The following is a 20,043-nucleotide window of genomic DNA, read 5'->3' as shown; positions in this document are numbered from 1 at the left end:
TTATATTAATAAACTGACTTTATGACACTTGTAAAAAGACATGATGTACCAAATTCTATGCCTGACGTTCGAAGACTCACAAACCTTTTGTCTCATTAGAGATATAAAATACTATCACTCTGTCCACTTAGAGTATGATGTTTTCTTTTAGTCCTGTCAGAGTTGGTATTTTTCTGTGACATCATGTTAATACGTGATACTCGATGCGAAAGCATTTTCCTTCATTAAGTGTATTTTTTATCATTTTCTAACGTCAATATGATCCACCTGGCTTGCTATTTCCCTCAGGCACCCCAGCAACAAATGTTATGAAATGAAGCCTGGATGAAGTGTTAGAGTGAAAGTAAATATTACAGGGCTGCATTGCAGAATGAACAGTTGATCTGTCTCTATTGTCTTTCCTGGGTCATTTGATTTTACATATGACATTCTTTATACTCACACCATATAGCACTTCAACAAAGTGTTCCAACTGTTTTATTCGTGGGGTCAATGCTGGTAATCAACAAATCGTGTTCTGTATTCATTATGCAATTGCATTTATTCTGTTCATATAACTATCCCAGTTCCACACGACACATTCGTCAGAGCCACCGCAACACATAATGTAAACATTTGCTCAGTAAAACTAACGTGACATCTTCCCATTTCTGGGGATATTGGATATGGCAAAATTATATCCCTGGCTCGATTGACGTGAAGCAAAGGTAGTTGCAGTCAGCCACCTTGTGCGTCACATTGAAAACAAAGAACCATCCGATCACTCTGGTGAAAACAAATAACCATCTGATCACTCTGATGAAAACAAAGAACCATCCGATCACTCTGATGAAAACAAAGAACCTTCCATGATAATCCAAGAAAGACTCTCTCAGTAAATCATGTCTCGTGTTCAGCAAGTGACACCTTTGTCTGATGGGAACAAAGAGCCAACTAACCCCAGTTCTGTTCTGCACATTCTTAACCCAGTCATAACTTTGATGCGTGTTTGTGGAATATGCACTGGTCCACATGTTACTGTGGAGAATATTGAATGTAGTGACTACCGTTTCAGACTGCTTCACAAAGATGGGTGGTTCCATATACTTTATTGCACCATCGTAAACTCTTATTTTTGGATCTGCACTGGACTGTTTGCTTATAAAGTTGCATTACTTGTACCGATGTCATGCGAATGGATAATAGCTTTTCATATAATGGCTGTGAACGGAACTGCTTCTTGGTGTTGTACGTGGGCCTCACTGAATTATCGGGATGGGACATTCCAATCTTGGGTGAAGGAGTTTTACTTGTACGAACAGTGTCACGGTGTTCATGAAAATATTATAGGCATGGTTCAGAGAAGTAGAATGTTTCTAGCGTTTGTGATGACGACTGGAATGTTGTTGCCAGGGATTATGTTAACTCATGCTTTCGTCACACCAGAAGTCACAGATATTGTTTTGTTGTCGACAGAGCTTGGGGATGGTGGAGCTACTTGATAACAGTGATCAATTGTTTCATTTTTAATATTTTCATAGCGAGTTCAATTATTTCTTTAGTGATTGGGTCCTACCCTCTTTGTTCGGAACTTGACGTGATCAACACCAATCTGAAACGATGCGTTGATGACAACATCCAGCATCAAGAATCTGCCTCTGAATGGTCCTTTGCAGTGTGTCATGCATCATCTTGTCCATCACTGGTGTGAGGGTAAACGTAAAGGTGAGTGTGTATGTTGATTACAAAATATTCCTTGAAGGACTAAACTAAGGCACATTGTCGTCTTGATAACACCGAATGTGACTCATAGCAGGTTTCCTTGGAAAACGTCTATGTCCGTCAACTGACAGTTAACGCCAACCAATCCAACTCATCAACTTCACTTCCACATGACTCTATATTCCAGAAAGGTGTATGAAGGTTGATAATGTGATCCCCATGGGAATACATTCGACACACTACCGATTTGTCCATAACACGAACAGCCCTCCTTCACGTTTGTCACATTTTTCCATAACAGGCTCATACTGCCCTTCAATACATACAGATGATCCCAGCAGAAAACCTTGGCGAAACAACCATGAGAGCGGTGAGTACAACTTTGGAAAAAACAACATATATAACAAGTCACAATTTAATTCTGGACTCACAAAAGTCCAGAAACTCTCAGCACTGTGGCCACTCTCGCACAAGCGATTTCGCAAAATTAAACAGGCAGCTGTTATGTATATGTGCTAAGGATGAAAAAATAAAAAAAATTTTTTTCGAAAACTCAAAATTTAAACTCGCTCGCCCATGGGCACGCCCATGGGCGAACAGTGGCCAATGGGTATGCCCATGGGCAGGCCCATGGGCGACAGTGTTTCATTTCATCCAGAATAAATGTTTTGGAGGTTGTAAATGAATGAAAAAATGTTAATAAGTATCATGACACAAATTTCAGCTTGTTGTGACTCGACTCTGAAAAATCTCGCCCATGGGTGAAAAACATATTGGCCCATAGACGAGAATAATTAATTTCATTGAAACTACAAGTTTTTTTTCCCAGGCTCTGCAGTTTTTCAATAAATGAACGTGTATTTATTAGTGTCTTGACACGAAATTAAGCTTATTTTGACTTAATCCGGCTAATTAAGAGTGATTTTTCAAAACGCCTCGCCCATGGGCGAAAACCATTTGGCCCATGGGTGAGAATATTTACTTTTACTCAAAATACACCTTTTCCCATGTTTTGGAGGTTGTGAATGGATGGAAGTATGTTCATAAGTATTATGTCACAAAATTCAACTCATTTTGAATTAATTCCGTTAATTTAGAGCTATTTAACAAAATCTCACCCATGGGCGAAAAACATTTTGACCCATGGGCGAGAATATTTCCTTTTACCCCAAACACATCTTTCCCAATATTTGGAGGATGTAAATGAATGAAAGTACATTTATGAGTATCATGACAGAAATTTCAACTCATTTTGACTTAATTCCTCTAAATGAGAGCAATTTTGAAAACTCTCGCTCATGGGAGAAAGACATTTTGGCCCATGGGCGAGAATATTTGCCTTCACTCAAAATACATCTTTTCCTGTGGTTTGGAGGTTGTAAATGAATGAGGATATATTTATCAATATCATGGCACAAAATCCAACTCATCATGACTTAAGTCTGCTAATTGAGATCGATTTTCAAAAACATCTCGCCCATGGGCGAAAAACATTGGGCCCATGAGCGAAAATATTTCCTTTTCACTCCAAATACATCTTTTCTAATGTTTTGGAGGATGTAAATGAATGAAAGTGCCATTGTGAGTATCATGACACAAAATTCAACTGGATTTGACTTAATTTTGCGAATTCAGGAAGATTTTTGAAAATATGCCAGAATAATCACTTTTACTCAAAATACTATAAGTATCACGACAAAAAAATGAAATCATTCCGGTCTTAATTCGACTAATCTCTCTCGTGGACGAAAATATTTTCGTTTGCTTGTTTTCTTTATTTTGCAAACTTATGGTTTAAAAATAGATGAAATTCTAATGAAAATTCAGTTTAATTTCGTGAGTTTAGTTTTATGTCGCACTCAGCAATATGGTGGCGGTTTGTAGATAATCGAGTTTGGATCAGACAATCCAGTGATCAACAGCATGAGCATCGACCTGCACAATTGGGAACTGATGACATGTGTCAACCAAATCAGCGAGTCTGATCACCCGATCCCGTTAGTCACCTCTTACGACAAGCATAGTCGCCTTTTATGGCAAGCATGGGTTGTTGAAGCCCTTTACTTCCAGCAACATATACAGTACACTCAGAATACTAAGCCTTGAGAATCTTTTGAATTTAGGTATTTTATAAATATACCAAAATTCAACCTATATCTATGAAGTTGAAGTTATTTGTGAAAGCCCTAATCAAGAGTGACCAAACTCCAGTGACTATGCTGGGACACATTAATAAACGGTGTTGTGAGATCTTTAAACTGTATTGAAATATGTCTTGCCAATTCCGCTGACATTCACCAAATGTACCTACCTAGTAGTTTTAAGTGTACCTACCCAGTTTAGTATGTTTCGTTTTAATAGTGTGGTCTCCATTTTTAGTAATTCCCGTTTGCCCGTCCCGGCTTTTCTTCGTCCGAGGTTTTATGGGGTATTCTCCTATTTGTCAGACCAGAAATTATCTACAACAGGGGTAGGTCACTCGCTTGTTTTCTTTACCATTTGTACTAATTAGTATGCGCCTCCTCATGCTCCAATGCACACAGTGACCTGATTCGTCTCCATCGTAACTTAGGCTGCGTTTAACAGTACTTCAGCCAGTTTACTGTATCAGTCGAAATCTTACAGTGAATGAATGAATGAATGAATGAAGAGCAAGAAGTATATGTGAATGAATTAAAGAAATGATAAAAGAAAGAAGTGCATATGTGAATGAATGAGAAAGATATAATAAAAGAAAGAAGTACATATGTGAATGAATGAAAGAATAAATGATACACCACCGCCATCCCTTCCAAAACATGCTAAAGAACGCAAAACTATCGTTAGATCACATGTGTTATCATCAGCTTGTTATTGTCTCCCTGGTCAGACGTAACAATTGTCAGACAGGTTAAAACAACAAACTATCTGGTTGACTGCACAGCTGCCTGTTGACGTAGTATACCCACATCACCTACTTTTCCTGCGTAACCTTCATCTACATCACCACCCTTAATATATTGAGCAGAGAGCACAGAAGTCCCTACAGCTGTAACCACTGAACCGTGGCGTCTCTCTGCTCCCAAGTTCCCAAGTGGGGGTATCCTTCTCTACCTCTTCCATTAATCTTAAAACATCTAACAAGCTCAACGCATGCATCGTTTTATTAAAATGTGATGTTATACATAATCATATGAGTATTTTTATGTATTATTCAGTTGATAAATTATTATTTTATGATATATATATGTATGACACGCTGGACAGGTCTAGGGCATTTTGTGTTAATTTACCATTCCCATTTTCATAATGCTTAAAAAAGACACTCATCAATCTATCACAGAGTTTTGTCATTCCTTCACTCCAACATGGTTGCTAAATCCTCTCTGATCATAGTATATCGACTCTGCCATACCCAATCCTGAGAAATCAACCAGTCATGACATACCCACATCGCCTAATTAATTTTCCGTACCTATCGAGTAAAAAATACATAAAATGGGAGGACGCCTTGTTAACTAATGGGAGTGAGCCTTGCAGGGAGTACCCTCACTCTCACAAACCCACGTATTGAGGAGAAGCGGTCGTGTTTGTCGGGGATTTTTATGGCTTTGCTAAATAAATCTTGCATAAACATGTAACATATTTTGCTTTGATTCTGTAACTACCCACATTATGACATTGAGACCATTTTGATTTATCGAGTAAAATACGATTGAATATAGCGCTCTATCTTTTTAAATGGGGCGTGCATACTAATATGTAGGTGTTTTTTAGTATTCCATCTATTTGTTTAAATTAACTGATTTACCTGTTTTTGCTTTGTTTGGGTTTTTTATTGCAAGTGGCCCAGCGAGTGAGTCTGCTTTGATACCTGTAAATTTATTCTAACGTTTGACGACTGGGACGTAAACAAGAACATATATGGAGCCCCTGCATCAATACGTATTAAAGTGCTTGAAACATTATTCTAGACCATTATTTGTACACAACTGATGAAATGTACCGGAAAGATCAAGGTTCATAAGAACGTACAGGGCACATTTCTCCTACCCCATTTAAGAATGTCCATTTCTGATTGGTTCACGTGGCCTTGCGAGGGAGAATAGATCATTAAGTTTTACCCCGCCACGTGGGAAAAGCCTGCATCCAGTCAGTGAACTGTAACGCAGTGGTTCGAATCGACTATAGTTAGTACCATGTTAATATAATACATGGTTTCAGCTTGTTTTGATGCTCTATTTACATAAAGTGATATTTAAACATTCGTTATGGTAAATACGGTGTAGCAATGAGATGAAGAGTATGCGGGTTTTCTTCATCCCATTTCATCCACCGATGAGAATGGTGGTATCTTCTTTTGGTTCACACCCGGATTGTCGATTGTTTTATCAAATACACAACAGGACTGTCGAAAAGCAGTGGAGTGTGACAGTACTCAACACTGTTCTAATGACACCCGGAGCGTCGACTACCTTGGAGAACGTGTGCCTGAGAATGCCCGAGAATAGCAGAAGACTCGTCTCTACGCTAATTAACGAGCTAAAACACATACACAAAGACTTCGGTGAAAGAATGAGCTGTGGAACCAATTCCTGAATGATAGTCGTCGCACGAACAGTAGTCGAGAAAGTTGGCGTCATCGTGAATCGAGGGTCTGTGAGCAATGTATACTGCATATTGTGACACAGTGGCCACAATAAAGAATAAAGAAGAATTTGACAGAACGCTTCAGCGTCTCAACGAGCAGCTCCAACGACAAGAGATTTTCGTAATGAGCTGTGCTGAACAGACTGTCTGCCTCGCTCATAGTGACCACATTACTGTACTTTATAACGTATTTGGTTTTCCTTCATGCCCGGGGCGTCGAACGCCATAGTGTTGACACCTGATTACCTCCTTACGTAATACCCGAAACATCGAATTTACAAAAATTTCAATTCAATTTTAGACAGCCCAGGCAAGTCGTTTGTTTAAGGAGTAAGAGGATTAGGAGGCATGGTCGACTAGATTTCTTTGTTTAACTAATCCCACACGGCCTTCACCAATAGAGGGAATGATTTCTGTTCAGTTATGACATTGCTGTTCTCCATATGTCTCTATTTTCTCCACACATCTCCATGTTGTTGTATTTTTGTGTGTTTTGTAACTCTGATTGGGACTGGTGAACAAGCTTTACAGTACCTCACCCATACAGCATATAATACAAAATATAAATGAAGCATGTGTCGTCATCCATATGAACTATCATATAATAACATATGCATACATATCATTACATCAAATACATCTATCATATAAGTAAACACGAAAAATAGAATTATGGTTTGTTGAGTCTGACTAGCTCTTTGTAGAAACACTGAAAATGTGTGAGAAGGTTTTTGACAAGTTAATTAGTTTCCTGTTAAAAAATTAAAAATCAAGCTTTGTGTTTTATGACAAAATCGTGGACGGATTCAACTATTTTCTGGTTTTCACAGTGAATAAGTTCTTTTCCGTTCACCGAAGTCATCATAGACCACAGTGAGAAAAGGTCGATCCTCAAGCAGTAAGGAAGACCATGATAGCGTATGGAGTACGTGTGTCTTGGTCATCTCCTCCGTTACCCCCTCCCCGAATCCACACCCCACCAGGGCGTGTAGGACTTGTCTCGGTGGATAAAAAGGGACTCCTATAACCCCATATACCCCTGATCACAATGCTATAATTTGTCGTTTTTGTGTATCCGGTTTTGTGTATTCTGTAATATTGTATAGTACTGGTGAAGTGTTAATCAAAGCAATATTTTGCTTGCTAAACGAACCACATTCTTTGAGAATCAAAATATGTTTTAAGCACATTTCCAAAACTGAAATGCAGCATGCACACAATAACTAAATTGGAAGGAATATCGTGCCGGACAAGGTTTTCCAGAGCAAAAGGACAAAGCAGGTATGCTTGACAAAGTTCTTGCAAAGGAGGTTTATACACAACACCAAAACCAACCGGTCAGCTCGACGCCTTATAAAACAATCAATTCGAGATTTTCTGTGAATGTGAGATATTTGGCTGCGCGTCTTGCGCAATCAGTCTTTTCCATCCATATACACTCACGAACACCTGTTCATTTCAAAGCTGGTGTCCCCTAATGACCTAAAATGATCCATGGATGAATTTTGTATATGACAAGTAAAATACACTTGAAAGCGGCAGCTGTTATACTCCAATAAACAAGACCAGCGGACGAGACATAACATTTTCGGCGCAAATTGTCGTACGCGCTTTGCGGAAATTACGTAAGTGAACGCGGAAGAAACAGAAAGCGTCATCGTTCCGCTCAGTTTCCATTGTCTTTGCGAGTTATGCTGAGATATTCAACAAACTGAAATAAAAGTCAAAATGATGAAAAAGTGGAAATCAGTGTGTGGATTAGAACTTGAAAATCACTCATGAAGTCTCTGACAAAGTAATATCTGTTCAGGTCATGATCATTTGGAAAATAATACGAAAGTTCTATGGATATACAACTTCTTAAAAGGTAAGCAGCATTTCGGCGTAGCTGTTAAACTCGTTATCAAGAAAGGGATATCTTACAGGTAGTCCTGTAAGTTAAACCTTTGTTTTGGGTCGAGGTCAAAATCGTTTGGTGTAGTGACAACGGTGTTGTTTTATGGGATTAGACACGGATTTTCTATAAAAAAAGTAAAATGTGTGTCCTCAGGAAACGAATAAGACACGTGTACCAGAATGTAAGTGAATCGATGTTACCGAGTTCAATCAGTGACTTCAGTTAATAAAATGGGTTTTCAGTTCACTCCTTCCATTAGTAATGAGTTATTTAGTTTCTTGGTAACATTGCTTGCAAGGTGAATGTTGAAAATGACAGTTTTCAGGATCATTTTAACAACTTCAGTTATGGCAATCAGTTATGGCTTCAGTAAAGCTGCTATGCTTCACGTTTCGTCCTACTTATTTTACGGGAAGATACCTTTGTGTAAACAGCTATATGTTCATTTTGAGAACTGGTAAAAAGGGAGAATATATCTCGTGAAAATGAATTTTGAAAGACTGCAGATCAACAGTTCCAGTTGTCTCAACAACATAATTTCTAAAATACTTAGAGACCACAATCACGAAAGCCAAAGTAAATCTGTTCGAGTGTAGCAAAAATAGTGAAAATCTATTTAAAAAATAGAAAAGTAAACGCAAAGTCAATCTTGATTACATTACGCATTCCTCATAGCCCGATATAATGATTACACATTAATAGTATGGATACGTTAATCTATAGTTTAAATTAACCTCCTCAAGCAATGGGGACTGGATTGGCAAGCATAAACATACATATCAATGCCGCTCCATACCAATAATATAATTACATAACATACATGATAACAACACTTCATGTTCCGCTCGTCAAACGTCAGAATAAATTTACACTTATCAAAGCAGACTAACAGGCCCACTAGCAGTCAAAAAAACAAAACAAAACAAAAACAAATAAATTAATAAATCCAAATGAATAGATGGAATACTAAGAACCACCAAAATATGCACGCCCCCTTTGAAAAGGTAGAGTGCAAAAGTGGCAAACCGGTAAAATATGCCAAGATTCAAACTCAAAACTATACAATCGTATTTTACTCGATAAATCAGAATGGTCTCAATGTCATAATCTGGGTAGTTACAGAATCGAAGCAAAATATTGTACATATATGTATCGTGAAATAATAATTTATCAACTGAATAACACATACAAAATACTCTTATGATATGTATAACATCACATTTGAGTAAAAAAATGCATGCGTTCAGCTTGTTAGATGTTTTAAAGATTAATGGAATAGGTAGAAAGGGACACCCCCACTTGGGAACTTGGGAGCAGAGAGACGCCACGGTTCAGTGGTTACAGCTGTAGGGACTTCTGTGCTCTCTGCTCAATATATTAAGGGTGGTGATGTAGATGAAGGTTACGCAGGAAAAGTAGGTGATGTGGGTATACTACGTCAACAGGCAGCTGTGCAGTCAACCAGATAGTTTGTTGTTTTAACCTGTCTGACAATTGTTACGTCTGACCAGGGAGACAATAACAAGCTGATGTTAACACATGTGATCTAACGATAGTTTTGCGTTCTTTAGCATGTTTTGGAAGGGATGGCGGTGGTGTATCATTTATTCTTTCATTCATTCACATATGCACTTCTTTCTTTTATTATTTCTTTAATTCATTCACATATACTTCTTGCTCTTCATTCATTCATTCACTGTAAGATTTCGACTGATACAGTAAACTGGCTGAAGTACTGTTAAACGCAGCCTAAGTTGCGATGGAGACGAATCAGGTCACTGTGTGCATTGGAGCATGAGGAGGCGCATACTAATTAGTACAAATGGTAAAGAAAACAAGCGAGTGACCTACCCCTGTTGTAGATAATTTCTGGTCTGACAAATAGGAGAATACCCCATAAAACCTCGGACGAAGAAAAGCCGGGACGGGCAAACGGGAATTACTAAAAATGGAGACCACACTATTAAAGCGAAACATACTAAACTGGGTAGGTACACTTAAAACTACTAGGTAGGTACATTTGGTGAATGTCAGCGGAATTGGCAATACATATTTCAATACAGTTTAAAGATCTCACAACACCGTTTATTAATGTGTCCCAGCATAGTCACTGGAGTTTGGTCACTCTTGATTAGGGCTTTCACAAATAACTTCAACTTCATAGATATAGGCTGAAGTTTGGTATATTTATAGAATACCTAAATTCAAAAGATTCTCAAGGCTTAGTATTCTAAGTGTATTGTATATGTTGCTTGAAGTAAAGCTCTGTGTTCGGGACCCGTGAAGATCTGGAGTAGAAGAGGGCTTCAACAACCCATGCTTGCCATAAAAGGCGACTATGCGTGTCGTAAGAGGTGACTAACGGGATCGGGTGGTCAGACTCGCTGACTTTAGCTGACACATGTCATCAGTTCCCAGTTCTGCAGGTAGATGCTCATGCTGTTGATCACTGGATTGTCTGATCCAAACTCGATTATCTACAAGCCGCCGCCATATTGCTGGGATATTGCTGAGTGCGACATAAAACTAAACTCACGAAATTAAACTGAATTTTCATTAGAATTTCATCTATTTTTAAACCATATGTTTACAAAATAAAGAAAACAAGCAAACGAAAATATTTTCGTCCACGAGCGAGATTAGTCGAATTAAGACCGGAATGATTTCATTCTTTTTGTCGTGATACTTATAAACACACTTTCATTCATAAATTTACAACCCCCAAGACAATAAAAAAAATTATGAAAATTTAATTGGAACTCCAGATTCTTGTACTTGTTACAAATTAGCAGAATTAAGTCAAAACGAGTTGAATTTTGTGCCATGATACTTACAAATATATCCTCATTCATTTACAAAATCCAATACACAGGAAAAGATGTATTATGAGTAAAAGTGATTATTCTGGCATATTTTTTAAAAATCTTCCTGAACTCGCAAAAGTAAGTCAAAATCAGTTGAATTTTGTGTCATGATACTCACAATGGCACTTTCATTCATTTACATCCTCCAAAACATTAGAAAAGATGTATTTGGAGTGAAAAGGAAATATTCTCGCTCATGGGCCCAATGTTTTTCGCCCATGGGCGAGATGTTTTTGAAAATCGATCTCAATTAGCAGACTTAAGTCATGATGAGTTAGATTTTGTGCCATGATATTGATAAATATATCCTCATTCATTTACAACCTCCAAACCACAGGAAAAGATGTATTTTGAGTGAAGGCAAATATTCTCGCCCATGGGCCAAAATGTCTTTCTCCCATGAGCGAGAGTTTTCAAAATTGCTCTCATTTAGAGGAATTAAGTCAAAATAAGTTGAAATTTCTGTCATGATACTCATAAATGTACTTTCATTCATTTACATCCTCCAAATATTGGAAAAGATGTGTTTGGGGTAAAAGGAAATATTCTCGCCCATGGGCCAAAATGTTTTTCGCCCATGGGTGAGATTTTGTTAAATAGCTCTAAATTAACGGAATTAATTCAAATGAGTTGAATTTTGTGACATGATACTTATGAACATACTTCCATCCATTCACAACCTCCAAAACATGGGAAAAGGTGTATTTTGAGTAAAAGTAAATATTCTCACCCATGGGCCAAATGGTTTTCGCCCATGGGCGAGGCGTGTTGAAAAATCACTCTTGATTAGCCGGATTAAGTCAAAATAAGCTTAATTTCGTGCCAAGACACTAATAAATACACGTTCATTCATTGTAAAACTGCTATGCCTGGAAAAAAACATGTAGTTTCAATGACATTAATTATTCTCGTCTATGGGCCAATATGTTTTTCACCCATGGGCGAGATTTTTCAAAATCGCTCTCAGTTAGCAGAGTCGAGTCACAACAAGCTGAAATTTGTGTCATGATACTTATTAACATTTTTTCATTCATTTACAACTTCCAAAACATTTATTCTGGATGAAATGAAACACTGTCGCCCATGGGCATACCCATTGGCCACTGTTCGCCCATGGGCGTGCCCATGGGCGAGCGAGTTTAAATTTTGAGTTTTCGAAAAAATTTTGTTTTTATTTTTTCATCCTTAGCACATATACATAACAGCTGCCTGTTTAATTTTGCGAAATCGCTTGTGCGAGAGTGGCCACAGTGCTGAGAGTTTCTGGACTTTTGTGAGTGTTATATATATTTGATCAGGGAAAAAAGCTTGTCTGTGGCTATAGATTGCAGTGCATGAGTGGGTGGTTTGTTTCATTCGACTTTGCACAATGGACCATGTACGTATAAATAACTAACGTTTATCATTTTTTGAACCAGAAGAAAATATATGATTTATAAAGGTTTAAGCGCAGTTTTTGGTTTACGAAGAAGTTATTATCTTATAACTATAATGCTGCCGAGGAAATTCATTCAAAAAGATTTGTCTTCAAATAGCCCTGAGACTATTTTCATAAACACGGCATCTATGCTACATTGACATAATATTTATCATAGGTGAACCAATTCAATTATTGTGCCATTTCTCGTGCTGTGTATGGCTTGAGTTTGTGCTTAGGTATTCAGCAGTCCTGTTAACTGAAATGTATTCAATGTGATTAGAGCATCCTGTTGCATACGATGAGTTGTGGGGTTCCAGATTATTTTCATAACGGAGATAATTTTGTCACAGGTGAACCAGTTCACAAGACTGCTAACTGGGACAACAATTGGTTACAATGTGTATGGCCTCTTTACTATCAGACTGTCCTTAAGGTAACGTGATTCTATATCCATAGAGAATAACCATAAAAAGAGTGAACATGGACTGAGTTGTTTTAAAGAAACATATATAAATAGTCATTGTGGTCTATGCTGTGATGTTCTTGAACGAAGTCCACTTGCACAGCTAATATTGTTACGGTTAAGAATTTACCGTGACAAACGATGTATGAAATCCCCTTGTGAACCAGCAAAACAGAACAAAGACATGTCATAAACGTTCAAATTCTGTATTATTATGCAATAAGAGCAAGGATATACAAAGTCACAAGTCCATATAACAATGCTGATTACAAGTACAATTCAAGGGAGACATAATCTAAGTCAATGGGTCACAAGATATATACAGTGGCAAACTCACCAAAGTCTTGGTGAGAGAGAGAACAGCTATGTAGAATGTAAACACAGCGATCGGTGTGACAGCAGATAATGTAGATTCAGGCGTTGACAGATGCAGATGATATAAACTCCAGAAATGTCCGTGTCGCAACACGGCAACTAGCCTATTTATATATTTAGCCTTTTCCCGAAAGTTCGTCAACACTGTAGAATACCCTAGAATAAGTCTCCCGGAAGTAAACACATAGAAAACTAGGAGCAGATAAATTCCGGAAAAACAAAATCCTAAAAGTGTTAACCATTTATTTATACGAAATGTGACCCATCATATTTAATATTTAAAACAATAAACATTGTGACCCAATAATAATTATTACTGAATTAATAACGAAATATACAGAAAATACACACTCGTAACAATATCATAAGTTCACATAAATGAATGGAAGTAACAATCAATGAAGAGTTGAGATAGGTGTTTTGCAAGTGACATCAGTAGATTTGACGAGTGTTTCTGTAGATCTTTAAAGTTATAATTGGTTCGTGGCGTCGTGTAGAAATCGGATATGTTGTTAATGTTTCAGATTGTTGGAACTTTGGTGACCTACTTTGTGGTGGTTGTGCAGTTTCGTCAAACCGACATTCTGACAAGTCTTGACGCACTGCGTCAAGACCTAGAAACTAATGTTCCTCTACTTTTGGAGATTATGCGAAATACAGCATCAAGAACATAGATATATACAGGCAGTCTGTAACAAGGACTGAGTAAAACTAAGCAAGACTCATAAAAAGTCTGTTTAGGAACTTTTCTAACGCTTCAGGAAACTAAGAAGCTGGTGAACACTATTTGTATGTCCGCCTGAGAGTTTAGGACGGGAATCACATCGATTCCGTTATTACAGCAATTTAGTGTCGTACTCCGATTCAAAACATTGTGTTTGATCGGAATTTGTGACATATTTAAAATTGTTAAGTCTATGTTTATTTAGAAATGTTGTGTTTTGAAATCGGCGGTAGTATAACGGGTTTCTGATAGCTGTAAAGTCGATATGTGAGGCTGCTTAGCAAGTACATCCTGAAAACAGGATAACATAACATAACATAACATAACATAACATAACATAACATAACATAACATAACATAACATAACATAACATAACATAACATAAGGATAACTCTTTGTCGAGGATAAACCGATTCCGAGATAATGCCCACAACCGTTTGAGTGATGTTACAACAGGAATGTTTGAAATAGCCTCAGTTCTCTGACTGTCTATATGCATGTGGAGTGGTGGCTTTCGGTCAGCAGTCGATGGTGATATATACGTTACACTATTTGGTCAGAATTAGGAGCTTTAACCTCAACAAAAGCTGACAACTGTTTTTTTTTTTATATAATTACAGATATATAGCCGTTTGAACCATTTAAAACATTTGCGTTTTTATATTTCTTTTCTTGCTTATGAAAAACTCAGACGATATATGTGCTTTGTTCGATTGAACATTTTGCTGTGTTTGTAACGTAATGTATACATATAATCATATCATTCTGTCATTTGCGGGTGTGAACAGTGGAGTTTATTGTTAAATGCACCATCAAAAGCAGATGTGAAAATTGTAATAATTCGCCATTGTAACGGTAGGTGTGTTTTTGTCTCCCCCAAGTTTGTGGACAAACGAAAATTGTTCCAGCTGATAAGTACGATAACGTAAAGGTACATATAAACTATAATAGAGGGATCATGACACCATGACAACTTTGGAGAATTTCATCTGAAAATGACGTCACGAGTCCAGAAGCGGGATAGGGGGCAAACGACCATGTCACAAGCTCAATAACGGGTATGTCCACCATCGGCATTGAGAACAGCAGAGCATCCACGGCGCATAGGGTCAATCAAACATTCCAGAAAGTCTTGTGGGATGTCACGCCAGATTCTCTCAAGTTTTGTTGCATGGGCTTTATCTGGCGGATGAGGAAGACGGTGTAGACGTCGATCCATCTCGCCCCAAACATGCCCTATCCGTGAGAGATCCGGTGAATTTGCAGACCAAGGCAGTAAGTCAACGTTGCAAGAAATTCATTGCAAAACTTGCCGTATGAGGGCGGCATTGTCGTGCTGGAATGTTAAACCAGGGCCATGATTCAGTCGCATGTAACATGCAAACCAATTCAACCACTCTTTTTGCATATACATTTCCAAGAACCGACCGATCATTTACTGTTTCACATACCACATATACACATATACAATGTTTTGTTCTTTTATACATGCACGTACACACACACGCACACATATACACATATAGTTCGTGTATAAGTATGTATGCACGCACGTGTGTGTGGGTGTGCTGTTTTCTAAACTAAAGCAATACAGCATTGTAGCTATTATCTACACTAATTGTATTTTGATTATGTGTTCCAGGTTTGGCATTCCTTATCAAATCTGATGATCTGAACACTATTCTAGAATATTTTTGTATATTTCATATAATTTATTGTTCTGTCAATCGCCAATATGCTCCATGTACATTGTTGTTACCGTCAGACATCCCAGAGACAAAAGTGCATTAAATGAAGCTTGGATGAAGTGTTAGAGTGAAAGTAAATATCACAAGACTTACTACAAAATTAATACTTTATCAGGAAGCATCTATGTACACATGTACTACCATATCAAGCATATAACTAGTAAGCATTGTTTTTGCTGAGTCATTTCATTTGATATTTCTCGCACTTGAACCTAATATCAAATAGTGCCCCATCAAAGATCATTTTAACTCAACTTGATGCACATACGTGTTCATGTCATATTTCATTGACGATTATTTCTGTAATCCACAATGTGTTTGATATTTCTGCAAAACAATAGCTTTTGATTCTGATCGATTTGTTTATCCTATATTCATAAAAGGATTTTCTGTACTTACACCACACTAGTACTTCGAAGTGGAATGTACACAAGCAGCACTGCATCATGAATACATACTGAGTACATTATGTTTGCTGAGTCAGTTATATCAACTTAACATCACCTCATTCAGCGATAAAAGTCGGTATTTGACGTGACAGAATCAGACGCCTGACTGTGTTAATGTGGAAGCTAGAGTTCTGCCTGTAATCATGTCTCGTGTTCAGCCACAGCATGCATCTATTTCGTCTGATGAGAACAAAGAAACAACGATGTCCAAGTCTGTTCTACACATCCTTAGCCCAGTGCTAACTTTCATGCGTATTTGTGGAGCATGCACTGGTCCAAATGTTACTGTGGAGAATATTGCATGCAGTGACTACCGTTTCAGGCTTCGTCACAAAGAGAACTGGTTCCAAATACTTTATTGCGTTTTCGGAAACTCATGTATTTGGATTTTCACCGGAATACTTGCTTATAAACTTGTATTTTTTGAACCAATGTCAAGAGAATGGATTATAGCTTTCCAATTTCTGGCTATAAATATCATAGCATCTATTGCTTATACATGGTCCTCAGTGAACTTTCGGGATGGATCTTATCAATCTTGGGTGAAGGATTTCTACCTGTATGAACAAAGGGACGGTGTTCATGAAAACATGAAACATATGGTTAAGAAAAGTAGGATCCTTGTAGTGCTTGGGATGTTCTTTGGGATTTGTATACCTGGTTTCATGTCAGCCTATGCCCTGGCCATCCGCGAAGTTGGAGAAATTGTATGTGTTGTCGATGGAGCTTTGAGTTGGTGGAACTATTTAATACCAGTGATCAATTATTTCATGTTGTGGACTTCACTCTCGAGCTCTGTTATTCGGTTAGTGATTGGATCATACTGTCTGTGTTCGGAACTTGACGTGATAAACACCATTATGGAACGATGCGTTCTCCAATGCATAAAGCGTCAAGAAAGCCAGAGAATCCAGTCACAAACTGCACCTGATTGCCACAGTGAAAGAAACGAAGAACTTAAGGACATAATAGGACGACATAAGCTCATCTGCAGTTTAATATCTAGATTTGGTAGCTTCATTGCCTTCCACATGTGTATAGGATTGTTCATGTCACTCCCTCTTTCATGCTTTTCACTTTATGTCATTATGACACGCATGGAATCACAAAGTAATGTTGCTGTATGTATCTTTATCCTGTTCGCCTGTGGCATAGGATGCATCCCTTTATCCATAATAGGCGTGACGGTGAACTTAAAGGTGAGTATTGACTTTGTGATCCTATAGGACTAAACTATGATGAATTTTTTTCTACCTGTGGCAGGACATCTTCTCGCATTCATGGCACCTTGCTATGAATGATATCGAGTTATTATTACTTTCCACTTGAACCTTTCCATTTACAAAGATTAAACATTCCATGCATGGTTAATCACAAAATCATGTCTAACAGTTTTCTCGTAGACCGAAGTTGATCGATGCTGAAGTTTTGACGGACAGTTTAAATGAAGATATGGGAGAGATTCAAGTGGTAGTACGAATGTGGGAACGTAGGTTGGGGATTGTTAACCTCAAGTTTTGAGGACGGTTAGAGTTGTATTTAGTCGACCTCTTCTAAAGGATAATTTGCTAGTATATGTTAAGACCATAGTTAGTGAGTCAGTAAAGATTCAAATCAGATCGCAGTTGGTCAGCCATATCCTGGCTGAAACTAATTCTAAATTGAACATATATGCAAATAATATATAAAACCCTGTCAACGAAGGACAGCAAACCTAACTAGCATATATCAACAAAGGCAGATACCTATTTGGGGATCAAGACTGAGGAAAAGTGGTCTACTGATCGTACAAAACTGAAGGTAGATCACAATGCTAGGGACCATGAGGATTTACAGTACTTTTTTTACCTGTAAGGATCCTAGCTGAAAGAACATTGTGCCAAGTGAAATACAGGTTAACGTTGGCATACAGGACGAATGTATTTGAATCTTGCAGTGGAGTTCAGATTTAGTATGCAATGTTTCATGAGACACATTCTGATTGTTAATGAGAGGTGTCAAATCACAACGAGGTGTTTCTTAATCCTTGTTTGTGGTCTGTATGTACAATTGTAGGATACGGCATCATTCAAAGTCTGCGTGGAAATGTATGGTGTGGTAGATAAGTATTGGTAACAATACAAATCTAGAAGTTTAGGGGTTTGGTATATTCCACAGTAACACTCACAGATAATTGAAAGCACGTTTTCAGGTCATGCACACACTTCCTGCATTTCTGATTGAACCATTCAATGAATGATTTGTCCATAACACTATCCATCACTGTTACTGTCTTCAACGTGTGTTCATAACAGGCACATACTGCTCTTCAATACATGCTGAAGATCCCAACAGACGACCTCAACGAATCAACCATGAGAGCAGTAAGTACAAAAAAGTTTTGACAATGCCCGATTTGAGTGAGTGAGTAAGTGACTTAGTGACTGGGTGTCTGTGTGAACTTTATCATAAATATATTTACCGATGAGCTGAGGAGTTTGAGATTTTTTCATAACCGGGAAAACTTTCGTCACAGGTGAACCAGTTCACAAGCCTACTGATTGGGACAACAATTGGGTACAACGTGTATGGCCTCTTTACTATCAGCCCACCGACTCTGCTCAGTGTAAGTGGATTTCTATGAGGTTTTCATAAGAAGATTTCAAAAAAGAGCAAACATGAACTTTATTTCACGTGGAAATGTTTTTGGTACTTTCCCGTGTTTATATACAGAATATTTGACAATATGTTTCTGTAGATTTGTAATATAACGAGCATGGGTTATAGACTGCATGCTTTCGTATTGTTACAGATTGTTGGAACTTTGGTAACCTACGTTGTGGTGGTTGTGCAGTTTCGTCAACCGGACTCTCAGACAAGCCTCAGCACTTTGTGTCAAGATCTACTGGCTAATGTTACCATACTGTTGGAGGATATTCGCAACGGATCATCGGGTTCATAAACGTTTTAACATCGTCTCTCAACATGGACCTACTAACGTCCTGAGGTTTCAAAACGTCTGAATTATGCTCTATATGTGTGATGGAACATCACCCTACGTGAAACCGTTTTCTGCCTTTTTGTTCTGTTTGTGTGACGTGTTACTCTCAGTTGTTACTTGTACAACAACTGTTTAGGAGCCCTGAAATGGCAACGAGTTACGTGTGACGTTGACATGCCGTGGTTCACGCGTCAGACAGCTTAGAAGCTGTGTGTTGGACAACGTGTAATCATGAACAGTCAGCTGTGTGTGTGTCCTATTGATGGAGCTTATTCAACACACGAGTCATACAGATGAATGTTAGTCTTGTTGTCAATGGTAAAACAGGTTGTCCATAAAGATACTGATGATATATTTCTTCATGAGAATCGATATCAACACACGTTTGCTTTCAAGAACACGTAAACGCATACATTGTCGAAATATATCTCGTTTAAAAATGTGTCTTAAAAGCAAGCCATGTGACCAGATCTTTCACCAGAGGTGACTGAATTCCTATAAGACAGACTCCATTTTGATCCCTGTACTCTGTTTTCCCATTTTAAACATTTTGCATTCGGGTGAAGCCATCTGAATGTTACATACCTGTCTTCGACACAAATGGTACACCTTTGAGAGAATAAGCAATTCCTGTTAGTCTGTTTACAGGTTGTGGAGTGACTTGGAGTTGGTGTTAATGTATTATTGTTAAGAACTTTAGTTGTCATCTGTAAAAAGCCACCTTTGAAAAGTCTCTATTTTAGGTCGGAGAACGAAAAGGTATCTGTGGCCCATTTATGTTGCTGTTACTTT

The 20,043-nt window shown here is 37.9% G+C and overlaps 1 protein-coding gene and 1 pseudogene across 1 annotated transcript; both read left to right on the top strand.

Moving 5' to 3' along the window:
• The first annotated feature begins 881 nt into the window (after positions 1-881).
• LOC137273824 (uncharacterized) lies at positions 882-1,690 on the top strand (annotated as a pseudogene).
• A 14,724-nt stretch (positions 1,691-16,414) lies between these two features.
• Positions 16,415-19,212, top strand: LOC137281057 (uncharacterized). The gene is made up of 4 exons (XM_067812204.1): positions 16,415-17,470; positions 18,566-18,634; positions 18,787-18,876; positions 19,063-19,212. Exons 1-4 carry the CDS (start codon positions 16,415-16,417, stop codon positions 19,210-19,212), a joined length of 1,365 nt encoding a protein of 454 aa, XP_067668305.1.
• Positions 19,213-20,043: the final 831 nt, after the last annotated feature.

The sequence above is a fragment of the Haliotis asinina genome, chromosome 1, assembly GCF_037392515.1.
Source record: "Haliotis asinina isolate JCU_RB_2024 chromosome 1, JCU_Hal_asi_v2, whole genome shotgun sequence".
In the NCBI taxonomy this organism is placed as follows: Eukaryota; Metazoa; Mollusca; class Gastropoda; order Lepetellida; family Haliotidae; genus Haliotis; species Haliotis asinina.
The sequence above is the reverse complement of the archived record's forward strand: the minus strand, read 5'-3'. Positions and strand labels throughout refer to the sequence as shown.

Coding starts and splice junctions, on each gene's coding strand:
- LOC137281057 (XM_067812204.1), top strand. CDS start 16,415: ATGTCTCGTGTTCAGCCACAGCATGCATCTATTTCGTCTGATGAGAAC. Junction 17,471..18,565: donor GCGTGACGGTGAACTTAAAG/GTGAGTATTGAC, acceptor TGTTCATAACAG/GCACATACTGCTCTTCAATA. Junction 18,635..18,786: donor ACGAATCAACCATGAGAGCA/GTAAGTACAAAA, acceptor CTTTCGTCACAG/GTGAACCAGTTCACAAGCCT.